This window comes from Psammomys obesus, unplaced genomic scaffold, assembly GCF_907164565.1.
Source record: "Psammomys obesus unplaced genomic scaffold, mPsaObe1.curated_primary_1811, whole genome shotgun sequence".
NCBI lineage: Eukaryota > Metazoa > Chordata > Mammalia > Rodentia > Muridae > Psammomys > Psammomys obesus.
In genome coordinates, this window is record NW_026596039.1 from 4,699,843 (window position 1) to 4,725,506 (window position 25,664).

General features: G+C 48.1%; 1 protein-coding gene and 1 long non-coding RNA gene across 2 annotated transcripts in view; one reads left to right on the forward strand and one right to left on the reverse strand.

Annotated features, from left to right (window-relative positions):
• Positions 1–25,664, reverse strand: part of Grik4 (glutamate ionotropic receptor kainate type subunit 4) — a 284,790-nt gene that overhangs the window by 135,485 nt on the left and 123,641 nt on the right. The window contains exons 3-4 of the mRNA XM_055622027.1: positions 15,478–15,642; positions 2,637–2,734 (exon numbers count right to left, since the gene is read on the reverse strand). Of these exons, the coding sequence (XP_055478002.1) occupies positions 2,637–2,734; positions 15,478–15,642 (263 nt within the window). The remainder of the gene's footprint in view (positions 1–2,636; positions 2,735–15,477; positions 15,643–25,664) is intronic.
• LOC129687616 (uncharacterized) lies at positions 34–2,205 on the forward strand. The gene is made up of 2 exons (XR_008721804.1): positions 34–162; positions 1,954–2,205. It is a non-coding gene; the product is annotated as an uncharacterized LOC129687616 (long non-coding RNA).

Here is a 25,664-nt window from a genome sequence, read left to right on the forward strand (position 1 = left end):
GGCACAGCCATTTTTTTTTTTTTTCAGCAGGGCCTGTGTGGTGCAGAATCGACAAAAGCCTGGTGAGTGTGAAGGATGCTCTCAAGGTCAGAGCTGACCCGGTGCATTTCACGAGGGCCTTTCCTCCTGCTTGTATTTAATATTCCACACACTCTATCTAAGGTGAGTAACATACACCTTAAAGGCAAAAGAGGTGACAAATGAGCCAGATGAAGGGCAAGGCTGGGGACTCCTCCCTGTGTGAGTGTTAGCCCACTGACTTGACCAGCAGCTAGCCCAAAGAGCTTTGCCCATTAGTTCCCACATGGTGGGGAACCCTTGGAGACATGGATGAATTCATAGCTCCTAGCCCTGGATTTGGGGAGGGCTCTTTCAGGAAGGAGAAGGAGATGTGGGTTTTGGAGTCTACAGAATGTTTCATGTCTAGGTTCTACTGTGTGACTCAGGAGCAAACCGTTTAAGCTGGCTAAACTTCATCAAATCAGAGTTGACCTCAGGTGTTTCTGAGAGTCCAGGAAGAAAGAATGGAATTCTGTGTCAAAAACAAAACATCCCTGTAACTCACACACAGTCAGCACCTGAACAATTAAATGTCTGGCTTCTCTCCCTTCTTTCTTCTTTAGTTGTAAAGGTTCCAGAGGCCCTTTTAGTTGCACAAGGGAGAGGGTAGAGGGGTCTCTTCAGGATTGGGTGGGGGAGCCCTCTGGAAGACTACTGGAGAGGCAGCCAGCTGCTCTGTGGCCTGGGCAGGGGTAGCTAGGCCTCACCCTGCTGGTTCTCTGCCTTGGAGAAAAATCAATTCATGATTGATTTGCGATTGCAGATTCATCCCAGGAAGTTGCCACAGTGGGGCTGAGGGGAGAGCAGGAGGCAGGAAGCAGCCAGCCATGGGGTCTCAGAGATATTAGCAGCATTTAAAAGGCCAGAACCCATAGCGGGGACTTGGAGGCTTCTCCCTGGAGTTGGGCCTCATAAAATATTAACCACAGTGCATAATCTGAGTGGCAGGCAAGGTCACTCTGGAAAGAACATGACTGGATGAAGGAGGGGTAACTGCCTGGCTGCTCTCGGGGCAACGCCTTCTGCTTGGACTGTGGAGGACACTGCAAATCAGTGGCTCCCACGGTCACACAGTGTGAAGGGTCTTGCAAGCCAATGAGAAACAGCTCCAGTTCCAAGACAAGGGCTATTCTGGAGTGAGGACTGGGAGGAGAACAGCAAGGGGCAGGTGAAGGGAGTGTGGTGGGGCAAGAGGGAGAGAACAGAGAGGAAAAGGCATCAGCAGAAGAGTGTGGGAGCTCAAACGCTGGCAACCTAGCTGGGTGAAGATCAGAGCCAATGCTGGAGTAACAGCCTGCCACACACTTGACTGTTACCTGTAGCACAGCGAGAGAGATTTAAATTAAACGTCAGCTCCTGGCTGAGCCTGTGAAACGCTGCAAGCCTTATAGCGGGACAGAAGTGGCTTTGTGGTCTGAGCTGGGCTAAGAAGCATGTTCCGGTATAATTGAGGTTCTGGGCATCTATGAGAAGCTAATCCAGCCTTGGGACAGGGGCCACTAGAGCAGTAAGATGCCTGAATGTGACAATTCTGAGATGGGCTTAGAGAACCAGGGACTACTCACAAACCCTGATCAAGAGGTCGGTTCCAGAAAGCCTGGGTAGGTGGAAGCCTGTCTGTGACTCCCCCTCTTCGTGAAAGGGTAGCTTGCTGTGGGGAAGTTATGCCTTCTCTGAAAGGGTACCCAGCTACTCCCCAGAGCCAGACGCTGCTAGAAAGTCAAGTCTCCAGTCTCCAGTACAGGTGGGAGATGGTGCTGCCTCCCCATGATCCTCCCAAGACCAAGGTCCATCTGCTTCCTACAAACTGGTCCAGAAAGCCTTTGGGATACAGGGAGGCTGTGGGGGACCAGGGGAGCGTTTGCCTACTGTCTTCTGGAAATGTATTTGCAGGAGAAAGACAGGCAGCCTCTAAAAGAGCCCACGAGGATGCCTACAATCGGCTGGCTCTCTAAAGTGCAAGTTGCTAGGAAACCTGTCTTCCATCGTGTTTTTTTGTCCCATGAACTGGAACCAGAGGAAATGGCCTCCAGACTTTGGGCCCAGAGAGACTCCACTCGGAGGTCACACCTGTGGACCAACATCTCGCTTGGAAGAGCAAACGCAGGAACGAAGAAAACAAAATAAAATCTCTTTTCTCATGCACTCAGAAAGCAGAGGCTTTTAAATTTTATTCTCACAATAAAACGGAGCAGTGGTTTTTTCTCCCTTAGGTATTCTTTCCCCAGAAGCCCAGGGAAAAGCTGCCTGCATCGATGACAGTGCAGAACTCAGACCTCTGGCCCCTTAGCCTCAGGCTAGACCGCCAGCCTCCATCATGACAGATCACCAGCACTGCTCTGTCCTGGGACCCCAAGACACTGAGCTTAGCTTGGAAATTCTGTGGCCAAACATCTCTCCCTCTTTTTATCACTTGGAAGAAGGATGTGGTCATTGGTCCTCACACGAACCGGTAGCCATTCTACCTTGCATTGGCATTGATGATGCTGGTAATAGCAGAGCATCCTTGGGCCCTTCCTGCATTCAAGGATCCAATCTACAGGCCCGATTGCTCCCCAATGCAGCCCCACACTCACCTCCTTCTCTCCACAGATGTTGCTGATGATAGAGCTGGAGGCTGGACTGGACGATGGTCCCAGGACAGCAACCACTCCCTTGGGGAGGATCTGACACACTACAGCCAGGACAGGAGCAGGATTGGAAGAGAAAACATGGCATTCGGATGACGCAGCGCAGACCCTGCCCCAACTAAGTCCTTAGATCATTACCCAGCACCCCCACCTTCTGAGCATGCCCAACTCAGGCACCTTTCCACTCCTTCCAAATCCAAGTCTCTCCTTCTCTCCCTGCTCTGCTAGGCTCTAGACAGTTTTATTGTGTTTATGGATAGTATTAAATGAGAAAATGACCCAGGTTATGACAACATATAGCCATAGGCAATAGGGGGTATAAATTGTCTAGGCCATCACTGAAGGACAGAGGTAACGGGAAATCCAAGGTGCCCCCATACTCCCTGTCTGGTCTGCTGAGTGTAGGGGACGAAGCTGCTGCATGGGTACAAGACCTAGTTAGTACCAGAGGGGTGGCCCGCCTTCAATCTCCTAAAACCTCAGAAACAAAGACAGTTGAGGAGGAAGAAAAACAGACAATCAAGCGACAGAGGTAGCCAAGAAATGCCAGCAGAGAGGTTTAAAAAGCAGACAGTGGAAGTCAAAGGAGGCAGGTGAGAGAGAGAGAGAAAGAGAGAGAGAAGAAAGAAAAATGGGAGGTAGAGGCAGTGTCGCCTGGCAGGGTCCCTCTGGCTACCTTGCCACAGGAACTGGTTTCCTCTTGTGTTACCTGAGGGCCAGCATTGCCTGGGACCTTGCTTTTTTTCAACTGGGATGGTTCCCTTTCCTCTTGGTCTCTAGAGACTCACCTTTCATGGGTTACCCAGATACCTTCTTTCCTTAGACCTTAGTTCTCACAAGCCTAGTTTAAGACCTCTCCTCTTAGACACTTTGTCCAATTTGATTATGCTATAGAGTTCTCCTCTCCTCTCCCCTCCTCTCCCCTCCCCTCCCCTCTCCTCTCCTCTCCTCTGACTGGCTAATGTTGGTGGAAGGACCATTGGTCAAAGGCATCTCAATACCTTGAGGTCCTCACTGTAGGCATCTCTATCACTATGCACAACCTCATACCCATGGAAGGCTTAAGAATATGAGCACAGGTTGTGCCAGACCCTGACTATACCCTCACGTGTATGTATGTGTGTGTGTGTGTGTGTGTGTGTGTGTGTGTGTGTGTAATGTGGAGGCCATAGGTCAATGTTGGGTGTCTTCCTCTGTTGCTCTCCATATTAATTTCTATGACAGGGTCTGTCACTGAACCTGGATCTTACCACTTTGGCAGCCTGGGTGGCTGGGCAGTGAGCACCAGGGATCCAGCTAGCTGTACCCCAGCACTGAAGGTACAGATGCACATCATTATACCCAGCTTTTACGTGGGTGCTGGGGACTCATGCTTGGGTCTTCATGCTTGTGCAGCAAGCACGTTGCCCACTGAGCACCTCCCTAGACCCACTCGACCATAGATTGCAAATCCTTCTGGGCAAGCCACCTTTGATGCCAGGCACATGTTTTCTAGATAGGGTCCCAGATTATATTCATGACTGGTTGTTGAATGGCAGGGCCTGTGGTCAGAATGGGGGGGGGGATTAAACTTTCAGAACGCTAGAGACTGGGGAAAGTAAGATGGGAGGAAAGGAGGGAACAGAAAGAGTCTGACCTCCTTCTCTGCACACATCAGTGGTGTAGGAGCCCAGGTGCCATTCTCGGCCGTTTAAAGAGGCACTCCACTGCACAATTTGACATTGTTCCCTAAACTGAAAACCTTGGTTCCCACACACATTTTCCTCTTCTTCACTACAGAGCTCACTTCCCAGCCCAGAAACTGTGTGTGAGGAGAGGTGGCATGCTGGTTTGTGGAGGAAGCCATCAGCCAAAACAGCCGTGGGCCCAACAGCATAGGGTGCGGGTGGCAGGAGAGGGCTCTATGGCTCAGATCACAGAGTTCCAGGGTACCACATCAGCTCCGGAGCTACTATATCCTCCCTTTTCCTGTGCACGCCAACGTCTCAAAGCTGCAGAGGACTCAGCAGTACTAAGCATACCGATCCCCAGAGGCATGCAGCCTAGTGGCCAGGCCTAAGCTTGGGAGAGCCTCAGCAGAATGCAAGACTTCTCATGCCTGGCTGTGTAGCTCCCCCTGCCTGCCTGCTGGAGGCTTTCAATGACACCCCAGCATGACAACCTTTGAGAGGAGTCCTCCCTCCCAATGTTAAGAGACATATATGAGGTGGCTAGTCAAGGTCAGAGTCAACTTTGGGCTTTAAGCCCCTGGCCCCATTCACTGCCCAGTCTGGTTCTCTACAGCCCCTGCCCCCAGCTCTCTCCTCCACAACTACAGTGACTCTCTCTCTGAGCCCACCGTGTTCTACTGCACTTTTTGTCATGATCATCACCGACTGTCACCGGTCCTCAGTCGTCTCTCTTTCCCAGCATCTGACAAGCTGGTGGCGCTGTTCTTTGGGATTTCATTACACTGTCCAGTGCTGCTTCTCATCTACTTCTCTGACAATCTCTCTTGGCTAGTGCATCTTACTTTTTGATTTGCTTAATCCAGATCTTACTATGCCTTCTTCAGCCTGAGCAAACTCGGCCTTGCTGCATTGGCTCAGATGATCCTACCACTGGGCTTGCGTCTTGAATACAAATCAAGTTCTAAGCACCGCTTGCCTTAGCCATGGCACCTGCCCTCTGGCACCTCCTTCTCAGTACAGCAGAGTTCAGCGTAGTGTGAGCATGGACTCTGTTGCCAAACCGCTTGGGTCTGAGAGGGTCCAATTACAGATGGCTGCGAGCCATCCGACATCCATGCCAGGAATCAAACTGAGGTCCTCTGCAAGAGCAGTAAGGGCTCTTTCCTGCTGAACCATCGCCCCAGCCCTCCAAATGTATTAATTTTTAAAGTTGGCCACAAAGTGATGGGTTTCATTACGGCATTTTCATATACATATATCATTATACTCCTTCTTATTCATCTCTCTTTCCACCCTGAGCTCCTCCATCTTCCTCTGTCAGCTCTTGCTGATCCCCTTCCTCCTCCAAGGAACATTCATTATATTCCCACTTTACAGATGTGGAAATGGAGGCGTAGTGTATAAGTAACTTATTCAAGCCTACATAGGTAATACTTAGCTGAGCCAGTCTTGGCCTTAGAGGTTCATCTGACACCAAAGCTCATGTTCTTAACCACTGTGGTTCACTTTCCTTAGCTCTTGAAGGTCAGAGCCACAGTCCCTCTTCAGTCTCCCGCAACTTCCCTCTAACTGTATTCACTCACTTATTGGGGCTAGGCTCTGCTGATCTGGCCTGACTTCCTAAGGGGTTTGTATACAGGATTCTCCATTTCCAATCTTTTCTCCAAGCAGTAGGGTAAACCATAATCATAAAACATTGACCTGTGGCTTTGGTCTGTCTTATGTATCTTGGCCCCTTTCAGCCCTTAGGGTAACACAGGAAGGAACCATAGCCTAGCCATACCACAGCCTCTTGACTCTTCTCATGGGAAACTGGAAATAAATTAAATGTCTAACCATGAAGGAATAGTTATAAAGAGTGAGTCGAATGCCCAAATAGAATGGTATTTTAGGCATTTAAAATGTATATGAACATTTAATATTAGCATTAAGATTATTTATGTAACAATATTAAGAGAATCAAGCAGGATGTAGAATTATATGGGCATCTACATGAATCCTAAGCCAAGCCAATGCCAGGGCTGGTTATGCATTGAGGAAGGCACGATTGGTGCCAACCTTTACCAGGAGGTAATTATGGCCTGCTCAGCGCACACCTTAAGGACAGATTTATGTAATTCTAAAGCAACCTGATAAAATAGGTACAGTGACAGTCATCTTCACTTTACAGACACAGAAACAAGACAAGGAAACTAAGGAGTAGAGTGCACATTGGAAATTTCAACCCTTTTGCGCCAGGACCAACTCCTAAACTACAGCCTTCCACCGAGAACGGCAACTAACTGCAATGTTCAACGACACTGTCTTGGCAGTAGGAATGTTCTGTGGTCTTCTTCTTCTTCTTCTTCTTCTTCTTCTTCTTCTTCTTCTTCTTCTTCTTCTTCTTCTTCTTTTTGTTTCTTTGCTCTCTGTAATGAGCACGTAGTCTTTTTATAACGTGTTTCAAGGAATATGATTTTTTAAAAAAAACTCCTGAAGACAAGTAAAATTTTAAGAGGTCTGATCTGCCTGTCACCCTGCCTTCGCAGCCCTGTCCCCTTTCCCCCCACCTCTGTACCTCCTCCTGCCCTGTCTTCCTACTCCAGGCTGTCTCTGAGTGGTTAGCTCTGCCTAAGCCAGGTGTTCAGAATCTGACCCACTGCCTGTGTTCTATGGAAAGCAGTCAGGAATGTGAAGGCATGACTGTGTGTGTGTGTGTGTGTGTGTGTATGTGTTAGTTTTGATGTTGTTCATTACTCTCTGTAAGCATAGCTGAAATGTAACATTTCCTTTGCTTTCAATGCATGTAATAAAGCACAGTACATTTGCAGTACATGTGCCTTTGTCACCAACAGAAATCACCAATGTTTTCATATCACATTACAAATGTCATTTATATTCATGACTAGTTCAACCTTGTTCTAGTGGTTAGACCCAATGCTGGGCTTGGCTATGAATGCATTAATAAATCACAGATATTAATAAGCGACTATTAAAATATTTTAGTTGCTTTTCTATATAATTTGGTTCCCATGCTCAGCTATTTTATTCACGTTAAAACACTTCTCTAAGACAGGGTTCTTTAGCACTCTGAGCCTGCCGTGGTCTAAACTCTTGTTCTTCTGTCTGAGAAACTCATATTGATCCTCTAGCACCCAGCTCAGACCCTGTCCCAAGACAAGAAGGCTGCATCTGACCCAGCAACCTGGGGAAGCAGGGCAGTTTTCCCGTTCTCTACACACCTGGCCAGCTTCTGCCCCAAGCGTACTCGTGATAGCTCTCAGAGAGAGATTTTTTTTTCTAAAGATAAATCCTTACAGAAGGTCATAATCCCAAATTTGGATGTGTTGTCTCAAAATAGGTAGTAAAATCTCTTCTAAGGTGACAGATGTGTAGCTATTTACCATCTAAGCAGCCCTGATCCAAAAATCCTAAATCCTAAATCAGAAACTTTGCGAGCACTGGCATAATGCTCAAAACACTTGCGATCTGGGATTTCAGATATATCGATCATTAGGAATTCTCAACTATGAATGTCTCTGCAAACAGTTCCAATCCCTACCTCCACCGCCACCAGGAGACACTTCTGGTCCAAAGCATTTCATTCAAGGGATATTCCACCTGTGCAATGGGTGACTGGAAAAAAAGACCTGTTCACACATGGGTCACTACTGGAGACATTCTTTAGTGCCTGGCATATGTGTCACGTGCACTTTCTACAATCTGAAATGGTCTGAATTCCAAACACATCAGGCCTCAGGAGCCTGGGGTCCTGAGCCTGCTCTCCACACCTATATCCATCCATTTATCCATTGACTTCACTGGTTCTTAAACTCTTTTTGAGGGCAGGGAGACATCTATGAGAGCAGGGAGTCATCTGAGAGGGCAGAGGGACATCTGTGAGGGCAGAGGGACATCTTTTCAGACCTGACAGAAAGCAATTGTTCACCAGGTACTGGCTCAACTAACTGAGGTGATCCAAGATGACTCCTGGGAAATGGTATGGTCCTCCTATCAGCGTCATGGCATGGAGAATCCCTGAGATGGATAGGGCTCTTGGCGCTTATGAAGGATGTGCAACTCAGTGTAAATGGAAAGCATCCACAAAAAAAGACCTCATCTCTAGAACTTCTGGGCCCTGATCCCACAGACCAAAGCCACCAGAGTGAGGGCACTGAGAAGTGGGTAGGAGGGACATCAAGGGAGGAAAGAAAACAGATGGCCCTAACTCTGCTTCCAGGGGAGCAGGGGAGGGAGGAAACAGAAAGACATAAGTGACATAACCATGACAACTGTTTTTAAGGTGGCGGAGGAATCAGAAGGCAGTTGTTAGAGCAGCTAAGCGAATAAAAGACCATGATGTGGTGTTGTAGCCCCAGAGTGGAGCTTCTCTGTGGCTTCCAAGTCAGTCTAGGAAGCTGCACCCATAGCAGACAGGAGCAGTGCAGGATGGGAAGGGCCAGTGAGTATAGCTCCTAGTCCCTGGCAAGGCAGCTCTAGAGCCACTCAGCAACCCCCAGGGGCTAACCATCTCAGACTCACGGGGCCAGGAGAGCCAGGGAGCAGAAGAAACTGGAGATGCCTCAGTCCTTGGCACAAAGTCACTTCATGGTGAAGCTAGAGAGCAGCAGTACAAAGGCACCTCCTTGTTCTATACACATCACACTCAGAGCACATCAAGAGGCCCTGACTGCCCTACAATCAGGCAGTAACTTCCTATTTACTTTGATGCACAGTCTTCTCTGGCACCAAAGCTTTCAGGGATACCCCCTGTTTGTGTGCCCAAGGCGGTCAGTGGGCTGAATGAATTGGATTTGCTGGATGAAGCCAGAAAGGAAGTATGTGTAAGGTGAGGACAACAGCTCTCTGCACTATCATGCTCTGATAGTGGGGCCTGGTTCCAGAAACCACCACCACCTCCTCCAGCCCCAACAGGCACAAACCACTGCAGAAGGAACCACACTGTTCCCCGGGCTTCCATGTGCCAGGCACCCAGCTAGCAAGCACACTGCCACTGAGAGAGTGGCGTGAATCTATGCTTCACAAAAGCCGGTAAAAGTTGCTGAGAGCTCACACCCGGCCATGCACAGCTCCGAGTGTGTTAAACACTTCCATTCTCGCACATTTCCCCCACTAGCCTCAGGGAGGGAGGGTGCTAGGCATGCCCATTTCCAGAGAATTCTGATTATTCTCCCACGAGGGCTTGGAGGACTATGGCATGAACTCAAGATGTGGCAGAACCAGAGTTGGAATTCTGGGAGGAGAGGACCAGACCAGATCATTTCTGAGCACTGCCATTCGGTGTGTGTCTGGGTCCACAGTATGCACAGGGGAAGTGGTGAACTCAGACAACAGAGCAAGAGATGTTTGCTGAATGACTCACCACAATTTGTATGCCTTTCTCCTCTAGATTCTCTATCCTGGCCCTTGTGTGTGTATGTGTGTGTGTGTTTTACCTACACATGCTTATAGAGACCAGAGATAAACCTCAGGTCTTGTTTCTCAGGCACCATCCATCTTGTTCTGTTATGTTTTAAGGCAAGGTCTCTTGCTGGCCTGGAACTCGGCAAGCAGTCTAGGCTGGCTGGCCCGTGAGTGTAGGGGCTCTACTGACCTCCACCTCCTAAGCACTGAGATTTACAGGGATAGCAAACTCTTCACCCACTGAGCCAGCACCCCAGACCCTTTGAACTGACCTTGAGGGATACTGGGTCTCAGTTATCAGAAGCAATCCTGAATCCCTGAAGGTCATGACCCCCCAGAGCCCTCAAGAAGCCTGGAAGCCTAGAAAGAGTGGACTTGCCGATGGGATTAAAACAAACGAGACATGTGCCCCACGCCAAGTACGCTGGAGCCTTCCAAAGTCTCGGTTCCCTTTTGTGCCTTCTGGATGTCGAGGGGAGACAATGAAGACAGTGAAATGTATGCCTGGCCTCACAGAGACAAGCAGAGGCGAAGGGTTGAAAAGGAGGCCCCTGCTTCTAGCTCTACAGTAAATTAAGCCTCAAACTGGCTCTGGCCACAGCAGGGATGGCGCCTGCAGGTATTTGAGTGGTAAAGGGGTGGGGCTCAGTTAAATCTAATACACTCGCCAAGGGAGACAGAGTGATCTATGGAGCAGAGGGTGTCAAAGTCTGATGGCTTTTAGGAGCTCCTTGCAAAACAAAGGCTGTGATGGAGATAAGATACAGAGGGAAGCAGGAAGGGCTGAGTAGGGGGAGGGCAAGTGGCCTGATAGGTCTTGTCCATTCCTTTCACTTCAGATCTGTGAGCCACACAGGGGGAGTTAGCAAATCAAATATCTGGAAGCCTGAGGTGATGGCGGTAAAGGGCAGAGGTGGGGGAGTCCCGTGAGTGTCAGAGGAAGCTTTGTAAGTGACCCTCGCTTCAACTAAACCTACTGTATGAAAATCTGCCTATCTGAACCAGACAGAACGGGGGTTGATTTTTCTCCTTGCAGCTTCCCAGTTTCCAGGTTGGCTGTTAATTAACGCCCCATGTGATCCTTTCCACCTCTAAGCCTGTGTGCAGCCAACAGATGAGGGGGCAACCTCTGGATTCCTGCATCTTCACCTTCGTTACACTTCCTCATCTCTGATTCTCGAAATAACCTCTGCTTCCCTGGACTGGCTGGCCCACCCTGAGCGTGATTCATTAAGTGCAATGTGTACAGAGCTTTTTGAAAAGCACCTATTACTTCAGTAAGACCAAACAGCCCTGTTGGCTTGCTAAAGTTCCGACTTCAGCCACAGCCTCTTTCATCTCCCTGAAGTCCCCAGCCACAGGGTGACAGGTAAGGGGTTGGGAGAGTCATCCAATGCCTGGAACCATGCAAATGTCTTAAATTAGCAATGAAAATCAGACCTGGACCACTAGCCCGGGGAAAACCCAGACTGTGGCACAGTGCAGCAGCCGGCACAGGGTGACCCACCACACCTTTCAAAGGCTCAAAGCTGTCAGGCGCATCAAGTGAGGAGAACTGGAAAGAGAATGGGAATATCCAATTATGAGGCATGTTGACATTAAGCGAGTCACCCGAGAAGAGCCTGGGAGAGAGTGTAGCCCCCGGGGACAGCTGAGCTTTGAAACACGGGACAGAAAAGGCAATGGTGAGTGAGAAAGGAAACCTGCTCCACTGAGACAGGATCGAAAATAATCTAGCAGCTAAAAGCTTTAGCTGCTGTTCACTGAGACCTGTGTGTGCACCCACCCAGGGGCGTGTGTCGCCTACACTGTGGCATGGAACACACTGATGAGACAACATGCCTGTCTCTGTCGTTTGACAGAGAAGCAAACCTGAGGCATAAAAACAGCTATGTAGCTTCTCCACACCACATAAGCGGAACTCCGGCCAATTCTATTTTCAAACCCACGATCCTAACTAGACCTCTTCCCAAGTAGGGATTAGAGTGGTTATCCTCCTACACCCCAAAATCCTGTTCCTTCTACCTGTCTTTTTCCAGTATCGCCACTGAGAACCTGTTCACCTTGCTAGAGCCCACTGCACGAACCTACCATCCACGGGGCCCTTACCTGAAAAAAAAAAAAAAAAAAGACTAGGATGGGCCTTTCAAAGAACTATCTGGACGGTGTTTAAAACCTTTGGTGGTGGTACACTCTGACTTCAGATGAAAGAGCCTGGAGGTAGGAAGAGCCAGAAGCCATCTGAAGCGTGCCTCAAACACACTGATATAAAAGCTGAACTGAGGGCCACTTGCTAATAAAATACTCGGTGCCTAAAAGAGGAGCATTAAAAAGATGCCCAAAGTCCTGCAACGAGGAATAAAGATATCAATTTCCTTTATTCCCTGATTCATCTGGTTTAATATTTTAGACGCATTGACTTTACCACGTCAGGCTGCGTGGGTCACTGGGAGAGGAAATTTCTTCCCGCCAATGGCACCATCCACAATGGGCAGATATGCATTCAATCCTGCTGGGTAGGCCCTGAAGAACTGAAAGAAAGTGGGGGAGGGGAGCGTTGATTTTCAAAGAATGGACGACAGAGCTATGAAGAAATCCAGACCCTTGTCTGAGACCTAGGTGAAGAAACTCCACAGACCAGACTAGAAGACTCATAAGAAGTCGTTGATATTTCTGATTTTACTTGGAAGATCTTGGGCAATGTGTCTTCCTTTCATTATGCTAGAAACTAATCTTGATGTCTTCTTGGACATATTTCTGTTCCCTGATAAATTCGTGTTGGCTAGAGTCAGGTCCAGCAGGCAATTGCTAAATGTTTATTTACTAGCTGAGTGAACAAGTGAATGTTTTCATACGGATCCACCACACCCTTGTTCTAGAGAAACGTATGTCAGTAGTTCCTGTCAACTTCAGTGGCCCTACTCTGTACAGTATAAGCGACCCTCACTCACAGCTACTGGGCCAGGAGAGGACACTGTCCCCAGGGATAGTCAGTATCTGTTTGCAGTCTGGCAAATAGCAGCAGCCTGTGAGACTGGCTACAAAGCAAGATGAGCAGGCCTGATAAGAGCTTCCATTTCGGATATCCAGAGAAACAGGTACTAAATGGGACATCTGTTATACACTCCTCCCCTCAAGGGACATCACAAAAGAATGAGCAGAAAGACTATGAGAGTGAAGAGAGGAGAACCAGAGAAAAACTGTGTCTATTGGATATGACAGGACAGCTGCGCTCGTGAATTCACAATAGCTGTGGGTACCTGAACATGACACATAAGATCAAGCCAGCCAACCTGCCAGCATGGAGAGAGGAGGAGCTCAGAAGCTCCCTCTCCTTGCTGAGGGGTTTTTGTCAGTTAATGGTGGTAGGGGGAGGAGAGGTGTGGTCCCTGAGAAGTTGGCCATGCTCCAGATAATGGTCCCATACCCTGGCCTACATAAGCAGCACAAACTGGGCTTAGTGAGTTATTTATAAACAAAAGACGTTGAAGCTGGGAGAGGTAGGGTGCAATGGATATAGGAAAAATTAGGAAGATTTTGGGGGGTGAATATGATCAAAGTACATTGTATGCATGCATGAAATTCTCAAAAAATTATATATATATATATATATATATATATATATATATATATTAAAGCAGTACTGGGGGAAACTGACACTGTGTGTACTCTGAAGGAATTGTAGCCCCCGTGAGTTCAGAGGTCCTGTCCATCTTGTTTCCAAAATTTTTCCCAATGCATAGAGGAAACACTAAAGAAAATCTCCAAAGTGAAGAATCACAGGGTATCATCCTGGGCAGCCATTATGAGACAGGTGCATAATGGGTGAGCTAGGAAAACTAGCCAGCTGAGGGAAGAGCCTGGATCCCATAGTACAAGAGATAAATAAATAAATACACGAGCAAGCAATGAGAGCAGGAGAGAGACAGAGACAGAGAAAGACACACACACAAAGAGAGAGAGAGAGAAGAGAGAGAGATGCTGGTAGGTCTGGAGGCCACTGCCTGTCTCCTCCATCATCTGTTGTGTTTGAACCAGTGAAAACCTGTTCCCTTCCTTGCAGCCCTAACAGCCCATGCATAGCCAGGCAATAGAGCATGGCTTCATCCTCATGGGAAAGACCCTTGGTGTTACACAATAGTTACTCAAGTTGTTCTTTTCTTTTATTCATTTGGTTTTGGGCTGGGAAAGAAAGGGGACTCTCCAAAGTCTTATGGAATTGATGTCATCATGTGTCTGGGCTGAGTATCCCTTGCTACAATTGGGGTTCCAATGTCCCTCAAAGGCTCATGTGGTAAAGGCTTGGTGGCCACATGGTGGTACAATCTGGAGGCAGTGGCAACTTTAGGAGGTGGGGCCTAGTGGGGCAGTACGGTGACTGAAGGCAAGTCCCTGCAGGGGATATGGGGACCCTCCTCCCTTCTCTTCCAATATCCTCTCACTTTCTGGTCACTATAGGCAACTGTGCTCTATCACAAGCCTTTCAAGGTGCCCCATATCTCCAAAATCCCACAGCAACAAGAACAGTCAGTCATGGACTCAGACCTCAAAAACTGTGCAGCCGAACAAGTGTTTCCTCCTAAGTTGAAGCCTAGGGCACTTGGCCACAGAAGCAGGAAGCCAGCTAACAGCTCTTTGCTTTCATTCTCTGCTGGAGCTGCTCATTTCCAGCTCGGCTGCAATGCAGGGGCTCACTCAGTTGAGCCTAAGTCACAAGGCAATACCAGCACCAAACAGAGGTTGGCAAGTGGGATGCTGACGATTGTGCACAGACAGACCAGCTCTGCACTCAGGCAGATTACCTCATGCCTTTGAGTGTCATTTTCTTTTCTAAAACAGAGGAAACAGCATACAACCCTCACACCATCGCTAGCACCCAGAACATAGGACTCCTGTGAGTAAGCTGAGAGACCCACTGTGTCTGTGAAAATCTACACTTCACAGGGGATTCTCCTATATTTTAACTCATGTGAATCTCATAACAAATATGCAAGATTTGCAAAGTAAAGCCTAGCGCTCCCATTTTACTGAGGAAGAAACTGAGGTATAAGTAGGCTGAATATATTAGTCAGAGAAAGTGGCCATGCTCCATTCCAAGTCCAGCATCTTCCTACATTTCTGCCCTTATCACAAGAACATGAAACAATTACCCCACAAGAACATCGGGTAACTGAGGCAGGAGAATTGCTCTGTGTTCAAAACTAGCCTGGGCTACTTACTGAGCTCTAGACCAGCCTGGGGTACAGAGTGAGAGCCTATATCAATGTGAAACGCTACTAAAGACTAGAAGGGAAGGAAAAGGGAAAGAGGGAGGAAGTAGGGAGGGAAGGGGGGAAGGAGAGAGGGAAGGAAGAAGGCAATCAGGTGGGCAATGAAAAGCTACCTTTACACTGGCTGCCATTCTTTTGCAAACATCCACAAAACTTTGTTCAAATATTTGTATAGAAATATTTGACCCTTGGTGTTACACAATAGTTACTCAAGTTGTCCAGGAGATGGATGGATGGATGGATGGATGGATGGATGGATGGATGGATATTCTATATCATTCCTGATTAACAATAAAACCTAGGCTTTATTCTGGGCTGAGATCCTCACAGTCCTTCCTGGTAGGTAACGCTCTCCCTCCCCCGGAAACATCTGAATCAGAGGCCTGGCCCTAGGCAGACGCCCACCACCAACTCTTCCTGTGCCAGCCTGTCCGTTCCACGTACTGGTTTCTGCAGTTTCATACTCGCTGTCTCTGAGAAGCTCAAAGATGTCCACTTCGACCTTGGCCTTGCCCAGCCTCTCTGGTGCGCGGTTGATGCGGTTCTTGGCCAGGGTGATGGAGAGCCGTTCCCCTCTGCTGCACTCCATGGGGTCATCCAAGATAGCGGCTGTGGGTAGGTAACCATATGGAGACAGTCGGTTTGCCACCTACCACCATTACCCCTCCTCCTTCTCCACCCTCCCCGCACTGCCACCTTCTTCTCCAGGCAGCTCCCTCTCCACCTCGACACCCACGACACCCACAGAACGCTCCAGAGTGAGTTCACCGCATGCTCAGTCTCTGCTCACAGGTGTAGCCTGGAATTCTAATGGGATACGCACCTGAGGAAAAATGCAATGCCACAGCCTGGCCACCAGGGGTCCTACCTGTCCGAGGTCGCTAGGCCTAGGTGCAAAAATACCCTCAGAGACTGGTCCACATGTACTCGGAAAGGCACATGCGTGCTACCCGTTTGAAAACGGAATTCTAAGTCTACAGGAAACTCCCTGAGGAGAGAGGCGGCTATGCATCTGTGAGGGACAGCTGTGGGAGCAGGGAAGCAGCTGCAGAGTGCTGTGGGATGCTCACACTCCAGTCTCCAGTGCCCATGAGCCATGTGTCTCAGACGAGCTATAAAACTTTGAATATCTTTTCTTCACTGAACATTGCAGTAGTAAAGACAAACTCTCTGGGTAGTGGGGGGATTCAGTTCAGGTAATGGAGGTCAGGGACTTGTCTGGATTTAAGCAGTGTGGCAGTCAGTGTGAATTACTTGGAGAGGTACAGTTCGAGATGCTGCCCAGCCTGGAATAATGTGACGGGAATCACAGAGAACAGGGCTCCTGTCCCAGCCCCACCCCATATTAGCTAACAGATCTGTTTCCTTATTTTAAGAAAAAACGGGGAAGAAAGCTACTCGTTGGGCTACTGTGAGAAGTACATGAGATGGGACATACTCAGGGCGGTCTTGCATCTAGTCGGCGCTCAATAATGATGGTTACTGATGCTCTTAACTCTCTTCATGGGAGAGCTGAAAAACTGACACTCAGCACACAGACTTTTACGTAAACATTCACAGCTCACAAAGACTACTCACAAAGACTAAAATGTGGAAACGATTCAACTGTCCATCAACAGAGGGGCAAGGGAGATACTGGTTTCCTAATGCAGAGGATTATTACTATTAAATAAGGGGAATAAAATGTTTCTACATGTGACAACATGGATGAGCCTTAACAACATTGCTCCAACTAGAAGACACACACACACACACACACACACACACACACCCCAAAATATTGGATGGGTCTATTAATACAAAAATATCTAGACGAAGAGAATCCATAGAGATACAAAGAAGAGTAACAGTAGTAGGGTTATGAGACAACTGTGAATATAGTAAAAACTGTTGAGCTGTATGCTTTAAGTGAAGGAATTATGACAAATATGAATTTTAACTTCAAAAAAAGTAATTATTAGAAAGAGAAAACTATCAAACTTATCTCTCAGAGGTTGAAGGAAACATGGTGTATCATGACAGACTCCATGGCCCTGAGTGGCCACGGCCAGGTGGCCCACAGGAAGATGTTCCTAAGCTCTCACATTCACAAAAAAAAAAAAAAAATGCTGACTTGGTCTTATTTAACGTTCCATCACTGTGACAAAGTCCCCGAGGCAATCCCTGTACCTTAATGGCCCAGGTTCCCTGCTGTTGTTTTGCCCATTGCTGTCATACACACAACTGACATCTCACAAAGAAAATGCCAGGACGGCGGTGAGGAGCGTGACAAAGCATTTTTCCTGACTTGTGGATCTATTCACATGCACGCTCTCAGGGAACAACGTAAGCTCAGTTTCGCATTCACAGTGTAGGCTCCAGCGAGCATGCAGTGGAGGCGAGTCCCAAGGCCTAGGCAATGAGGTGGACGCATTAACTAGAAAGGCACACATGAAGTGACCAGCCACCTGTAGGGGTGGCCGAAGAGGCAGACCTGGGAAGACTTTTAAAATCCCTGCTGATGTGACCCATAACACATGTTCACATTCCTTGTGATGGCAGAACTTGGGAATGTTCTGACCTCACTCTCAGTATTCATGTCTCACTGGACTGGCTCAGGGAGCAGGACTCAGAACGAGACAGCTCTAGGGAGCAGAGATGGGAGGAGCCACACTGTGTCACAGCAGGCTGACAACTTGAGACTTTAAGGAAGCAGGGATGGTGAGGAATGGCTCCCCAGATGATGTTCCTTAGTGGACAGACCAACATTCCTTCTAAATGCAGACAGCTGGGGTGTAGCCCACGCCAGTGGCGACCATTACAGCTTCACATCCATCTGTTATGGATATTGGATTCTATAAGATCTGATCCTGGGAAACAAGCTTTACAGCAAAGTTACATAGTAGCAGTTAGACTGTCCCTAGAGAACAGGAAAGACATCTACTGCAGTAGGAATTGGCAGAGTCCAACAGAGTCCTGGGCAGGAGATCCTGGGTCCAAGATAGATCTGAGCATTGTACTCAGCAACAGTGGTGTGTTTAGTGGACTTGTCACAATTGCATCCTCAACACAGCAAGCCCGGTGCCTTGTCTTCACGTGAGAGGAGAAGTGGGGGTTCTGAGGAGGATGGAAAATTGCCCATGATTCCAGAGCTGATGAGTGATGGAGGAGGAAGGGGTCACAAGTTGGCCTGACCTCAGACACCCAAACCTGTCCTCCCAGGACTTGGACTAAAGACAGAGTGCAGCAGGTAGGGACCCTGCATCTGACGGGGCACTTTAAAGGAAGTGTCACTGAGGCAAATCAACTCTGAGACACTAACAGTGACAGGCTGGATCATGTAACTTGGAAAACCTCCAGGTAATTCCTCTGCTTTCCTATGCTTAACACACGTCACACCCTGATGAGCTTCTCCAACTAAGAGGCAGCCATCCTATTAACTATTAACATCAACTAGATACTTTATAAATTACTTGTAATAAACTAATCACTCAAGAAAATATCATAAGGTTTAGGTCTGAAGGGTGCCCCAAAGGCTGGGTCTACTGGAAACTCTTGGAACTTCAAGAACTGGGCCATAGTGGAAAAAAGTTAAGTCGCTGAAGGGTGACCAATGATCCTGACCCCCTCCCTTTCTCCTTCCTGGCCACCAGAGCAGAGGGGCTTTCTCTGCCACATACTTCCACCATGATACAGAGCCTCACCGTGGTCCCTAAAGCGAAAGAGTCAAGCAACCAGAAACAGAAGTCTGACTTCACAGTTCACAATGATGGGGCCCTGAACTCATAGAGTTAGCGGCCCTCTCAGAAGAGAGAAGGAACTCAATCACTTGCTCTCTACTTTGAGAAGACACAGTGAGAAGATGATCCTCTGCTAGCCAAGAAAAGAAGCCTCACTAGGAGCAGACTTGACCAGCTCCATGACCTCAGACATCCCAGAGAACACGGAGAAATGAAAGTTCTGTTTAAGCCACTTGGTTTGCAATCTCACTGTAGAGCATCCTAAGCTGATTAAAGACAATCTGTTAATACAAACTCTGGTGTGCAGGCCCCTAGCCAACTGTGTCACACATTGTACACCCAACACCCAGGGCATTATCTGACATACTGAGTCAGAGGAATAATGGTCAGCAGAAAGGAATGAGGGAAGCCAATGATGGAACCTCTTTTTTCCTTCCCCATGAGGTCCTCAGGGTTATTTATCAACCCTGTTCCCCATGCCCACTCCCAGGCCATCCTGGGCACCACATTTCACTAAGCTTTTGGTTCTTGCTGGTGATTAATTTCTGACAGGGAAGAGGCTTGACTGGGTGTTTTGTTGGCATCAAACGTATTGGGACCAGGATGATTAGCTTGAAAACAGGAACTGAATTCTAGGGCTGTAAATGCCAAAGACAAGAGCAGGCGGAGGCTCAGGCTCTCCCAGGATGCTGAAGGAACATGTCCCCAACAGGCAGTTACCAGACAGCACACTTGCTCTTCGGCAGTCCCAGGAGAGGGGCCAGATGGATGGAGGAGAGCAGTGTGCTCGAGACTTAATGTGCAGCGGATGCTCCTGGACCACACTGGGTCCCTCAGGCCCAGCTCGTAGGCTAGGCCAGGATGTTCAGAGTTCCCAGCTGCTGCCAAATGAGGAACGGTGTGAGCCAGCACATCCTGTGGCCCTAGGGACTGCTCTGCACAAGAGTCAACTAGTAGCCATGGTGAGACTGAGAGGTCCGGGGTGCAGCAAGGGCAGGGGTGAGGTGGGGAGACTCATGCTGGGACTAGGGTCTGCCCCTTTATCTAGCCGTGTAGACTCAGTAGTGCCCAGTGCTTCTCTGGTCCAGCAGGAGTCAGCACACCTTCTTCATGTCAAGACAGCCTTTGCATTCTCGCAGAGTCTCTCCCTCAAACCCTAAGCATTATGTTCTCTGCTGAGCTCGCTCCCCATCTGGGGTCTGAGGCTCCTGACAATGGAAAGGCTGCCTGTTCACAGTGTGTGTCTTTATCCATGTTCTCCTCCCAATACTTGTATGCTTTCGGCCTGGCTCACCCTACTATCGCACAGGCTAGCTCAGCGCTGGTAAGTGTGAGCAGGCCTGTGCGAGGCGGATGCATAACTACTGATTCGCCTTTTATTCCAGTCTTAAGCACTGGGATTTGCCTTTGATAAAACGCAGCTGGCACCCTCTCACCACTGGAATATTTCCACCCACCTGTGCTGCCACCTCTGCCTCTGCTGACAACAGCCGGTTCCTTCTCTCCTCTTACCCTTGTCTGAACTCTTCTCCCTACAGACGCACCTCTTCCTGAAAGCCTTCTCCAACTCCCAGACCCCTGTGTTCTCTTCCATAGATTTCCTGAGAATAGTTCCCTGTCCCACTGGCAGAGACTTGAATGACCACCTGTGTGTGCTCTCAGCTGCTCATGCTTTCCATGGACCGATAATTCCTTCCTGCCTGCTTGCTTTCCCAGATGGCTCATCTCAAATGAACTCCCTTCCTTTTAGCTCTATGAGTGATTCCTGCTGCCTATCTGTGGCCTCCATGTTTTTTGTTGTTTATTTTTTTTCCCTCTTACTCACTCAACTCTTTGAAGGAGTGGGTTGGCCAAACCTGATTCATCTTGGTAAATGGATGAATCTGGACACACGGTGATCAGGTGACTCATGAGTAGCGCAGGACCACCTGGCTCTTCCTCCTCCCCAGCAATTGCAGCAAATGTTGGTGATGTGGCACTGTCAGATGATACCAGAATCAAAGGCAGACCCTGTGCACGGGGACGCATGGCATAGGACCCACTGCTACTGCTTCTCAGCTTCATCTCTCCAGGGCTGGTGGCTTCCTGTTCTCTGTTCACCTTCCCTCCACACATTATCGAAAGCTCTGGGTGAGCCCTCAAGTGTGGATGCCAGCTACCTTAATCTCTAAGCTCCACCAGAGGCCAGCTACAGAAGATTCTAGGCACCTCAACAGCCCTTGGCTCTTTAAAGGGGTAGGGGTGGGAGAATAAAGCTTTTACTGGCGAGCCTTTATGGGCCCTATCTATAACACTGCCAACGGCTGTTTGGACCAACCCATTACGGCCCTGTGCTAACAAGGAAAAGAGATGGGTTGAGCCCTGGAGAACTGGTTACCTTTGCCTCCCAGCTGCTTGCCTGTAGCTCCAGGTTTTCAGATGTGGTGACAGCCTCGCCCCTCATCTATCATCAGCTCTGTCCTCTTAGCGCCCTCCATTTACTTGTTCCCACTCATCTCTTCCACGGAAGGAAGTCTTCCTCCACTTGAGTTGTCATATCTTCATCCTCACCTGGATCCCCTCTTCCCACAGAGTCTCCATCCCTAGTCCCTGCCTTCCTCCCTCAAAGCTCTGCCTGCCTCATATACCTCCCTTTGCTCCAATCTTCAGTTTCTTCCAGACCAACTTGTCTCTATGCTCAGACAGCATCAAAGCCCAAGCAGACGGAACTTCCTGTGACCAGATGGGCCATGTGCCACACTGGCCCTATAACCAAACACAATGGGACCCCAATTTGGTGAGTGAAAAGCTGAAACTCTCAGCCAACACACAAAAGAGTGAAGGGGGACTTTTAATGCCTGCAGGGAGGTGAGCACAGCCTCCCAAGATACTTTTACAATACTGACAGCTCCCCTTATTGAATGATTCCTCAGAGTTTGCTGATTTCGGCCCCAAAGTCCCCCATCCATCCTCTCACCGCAGGCCGCCTTCTGTTCCCCACCTCACTCAGACTGTACACAGTGCCAATGCCAGCAAGCATCACCCCAACACCAGTGGGCACTTCTGATTCCTTGTCTAATTACATCATAGCCAGCATTGTTGTTTATGAGCACCAGGTGCTGCTCTGAGAACATCAAATATACGATCTCATTTAATCCCCACGCAACATACAGTTTATTATTCTATTTTATGGGCAAGATAAGTGAGAAAGGGCAGGTTAGGCAGTTTGCCCAAGATTGCACGGCTCATAATGGCACCTGGGGCCTGGGCCTGTTTGCTTTAGTACCCCTGCCCTGGCTGTTCCTAGGCTAGGGTTCTTTGCAGCCAAGCCCTGCTCCAATTTTCTCACCCAAGGCCCTCAGCTTCGTTGGCTCCCAGGAAGCTTCACTCCAAGGATTCTACTAATTTTCTGGCCATTCCTGCAGGTACCCTCTGCTCCTGTTATCCTTCAATATGGATGTATCCCCAGGGACTCTGCAACCCCCCCTTTCTGCCTTGGATCTCATTTCTAGCTCCCTGGAGAAAAAGCATGTGCACACAAGAGTCTGTTGTCACCTCCAGGTAAATATCTAAAGAGCACCTCACACTTATCAAGACCCTAACTAGGAGGCTGGCAGGATGTCTCAGTGAGTAAAGCTCTTGTCACACAAGCCAGATGACCTGAGTTTGATCAGCAAACCCACATGCCTTATTTAGGTTTCTATTTCTGTAAAAATATACCATGGCCAAGGCAACTTATAAAAGAAAGAGTTTCATCAAGCTTATGTTTCCCGAGGGTTAGAGTTTCTGATGGTGAGGGGAAGGCGGGAGCAACAGCTGAGGGCTTTCTTGCATCTTGATTCAAAGTCAGAAGGCAGAGAGCACACTGGGATAGACACTGTTCTTCTGAAACCCCAAAGGCTACTCACAGTGGCACCCCTCCTCTCTCAAGGCCACACTTCCTAATCCTTCTAAAACAGTTCAACCAGCTGACAACCAAGAATTCAAACATATGAATTTATGACGTCATTTTCATTCAAACCACCACAACACATAAAGGGAGAAGGACATAACTGATGCTAAAGGGTTGTCCTCTGACCTCCACAATATACTGTAGCATACATCTATCCCTATTCTACACACACACACACACACACACACACACACACTCACACGCACACGCACATTCACATACACTGATTCTAGTTCAGCTTTTCCTCCCTTCTGCCTCCTGTTAAAATCCTGAGCTGAGCATCAGCTTTCCAGGTATCATACCCTTGCCCAACTCCTCACCTGCAAACAACCACCCCAACCATGCCTGTGTCTGCCTCCTCAGTATTTCTCTTGTTGGAACAGTATTGTCCACTTCCAGTCCCTTCATCCCAACTACCTGGAATGTTGGAGCTTTTGTTCAACTGGGTCTTATAGTTCTTATATATCTGTCATCCTAGCTAATCAGGAAACTGAGTCAGAACAATTGGGAGTCCAATTAGAAGGCCTGATTGGGCTACAGAATGAGTTCAAGGCCAGCCTGAGCAATTTACTGAGACCCAGTCTCAAAATAAAGATGAAAACAAAAATAAAAATAGGCTTGGGATGTACCTTAGAGAAAGAGAGAGAGAATGAGAAGCATACATGTAAATACACACACACACAAACATGAACATACAAACACACTTGCCTGCATTCCTTTGGTGTGCCCCCTCCTCTGCTTTCTCATCTTTACTTGCTGGTCCTGCTCACTCATGATAACATCTCCTCCTCCTTGCCCTGAATATAGTGGCTAACAAGCACCACAGCCATGTATTTCCCAAGAAACCCATGCCCCTTGTAGCGCATTTCAACAAGGCTTCAGTCCATAACCATCACTCATCAGTTCCTTCTAACCTGGTCCTGGGTACCCCATCTGGAAAGGGTATACCCTTTATAAATATTTGAGCCAAATTAACATTGACTCAAGAGAGATTCTAAGCCAACTTCGATTAAGTTCATCACTCTGCTCCATACATCTGTGAAAGAAAATGTTTTTGACAACGGCACATTGAAAAACAGTACCACACTGTGTTGAGTCAAAAACAACCGGATCCTCACACACTAAAGGGTGACAGGAACTTCAAACTGTCGTGTGCAGTTATGTTGACATTAACACAAAATGGGAAGCCTGTGAAACGTCTCTGAAAATCTGCATGACCCCAAGTTAGAAAAAGACTTAGGCACAGCCCCTGAAGTGCAAATTCAGTAAGTTAGACTTCATCAAAGCTGCACTTGTCTGTTCTTCCAAAGACATCAAGAGCAGAACAATGAGACAAACCACAATGTGTGCAGAGCCTATCCCAGACAGAGGACTTGCACCCAGAAAGTAAGAAGGCTTTTAAGACTCAGTACTAAGAAAATTATGCAAACTTTAAGTCAAACAAAATCTGAACAGACAGACAAGTGATACAGGTAGGTAAAAACACAAGTGACAGCACATGCTGGAGAGGATGTGGGGAAAAGAGAACACTCCTCCACTGTTGATGGGAGTGCAAACTTTTGTAACCACTCTGGAAATCAATCTGGTGCTAGCTCAGAAAATTGGGGCTAGCTCTACCTCAATACCCAGCTATACCACTTCTGGGTATATATCCAAAAGATGCTCTACCATACAACAAGGACACTTGTTCAGCTATGTTCATAGCAGCTTTATTTGTAATAACCAGAATCTGAAAACAACCTAGAAACACCCCCCCCCCCCCCCCCCGCCAACTGAAGAATGGATAAAGAAATTATGGCACGTTTACACAATGGAATATTACTCAGCTAATACAAACAAGAAAACCATAAAATTTGCAGGCAAATGTATGGAACTAGAAAAGATCATCCTGAGTGAAGTAACTCACAAGCAGAAAGACACACATGGTATGTACTCACTTATAAGCAGATTTTAGCCATATAGTACAGGATATATATATAATCATACAACTCGCAGACCAAAAGAAGATAAGTAACAAGGAGGACCCAAGGTAGGATGCTTAACTCCCACTCAGAAGTAGAAATAGAATAGAAAGCAGAAGTGGTTGAAGAGAAGGAATAGGATAAGAGGAAGCACAGAGAGAAATGAGGGTCAGACCTGGGGAGAGGAAGACAGAGGGTTTGCAGAGAGAAGAGAAACCTTGGGTAGGGACTTCTCTGCAACAAGCTGGAGACCTACAGCAGGGTAGGCTTCTGGGAGGATAAGAGGGTGAACTCTAGCTGAGGCTTTTATTAACAGGAGTCATGGAGTCTGAAGAGGCTGCCCTCTAGCTAGACATGACTCCTAGTGGAGGGAGGGGAACACCAACCCACTCACAAAAACTTCAACTCAAAATTTACCCTGCCTAGAATATGTTCAGGGACAAAAATAAAGCAGAGATTGAGGGAATGCCCAACCAATGACTGACCCATCCTGAGACTCACCCCGTGGGAGACAGACATTCCCTGACACGATTGATGATTCTCTGCTATGCTTGCAGTCAGGAGCCTAGCATAGCTGTCCTCTGAGTGGCTCCTCCCATTACCTGACAGAAACAGGTGCAGAGACTCACAACCAAACACCCAAACACTGGGAGAGCACAGTGAGCCTGTGGAAGAGTTGGGCGTGGGGAAAGGATAGAAGGACCCAGAGGAGACAGGAGTTCCACAAGAATACCAACAGAGCCAACTAACCAGGACCCAGGTGGGGGCCTGTGGAGACTGAAGCACCAACCAAGGACCATGCATGGACAGGACCTAGTCCTCCTACACAGATGTAGCTGATGGGAGTAGCTTGGTCTTCATATGAGTTCCCTAGTAAGGGGAACAGGGGCTGACTCTGACATCAACTCTGTTGCCTGCATTTCAATCACTTTCTTCTGGCAGGGCTACCTTGCCAGACCACAGGGGAAAAGGATTTGTTTAGCCCTGATGCAATTTGATACACTGGGTAGGTATGTGTGG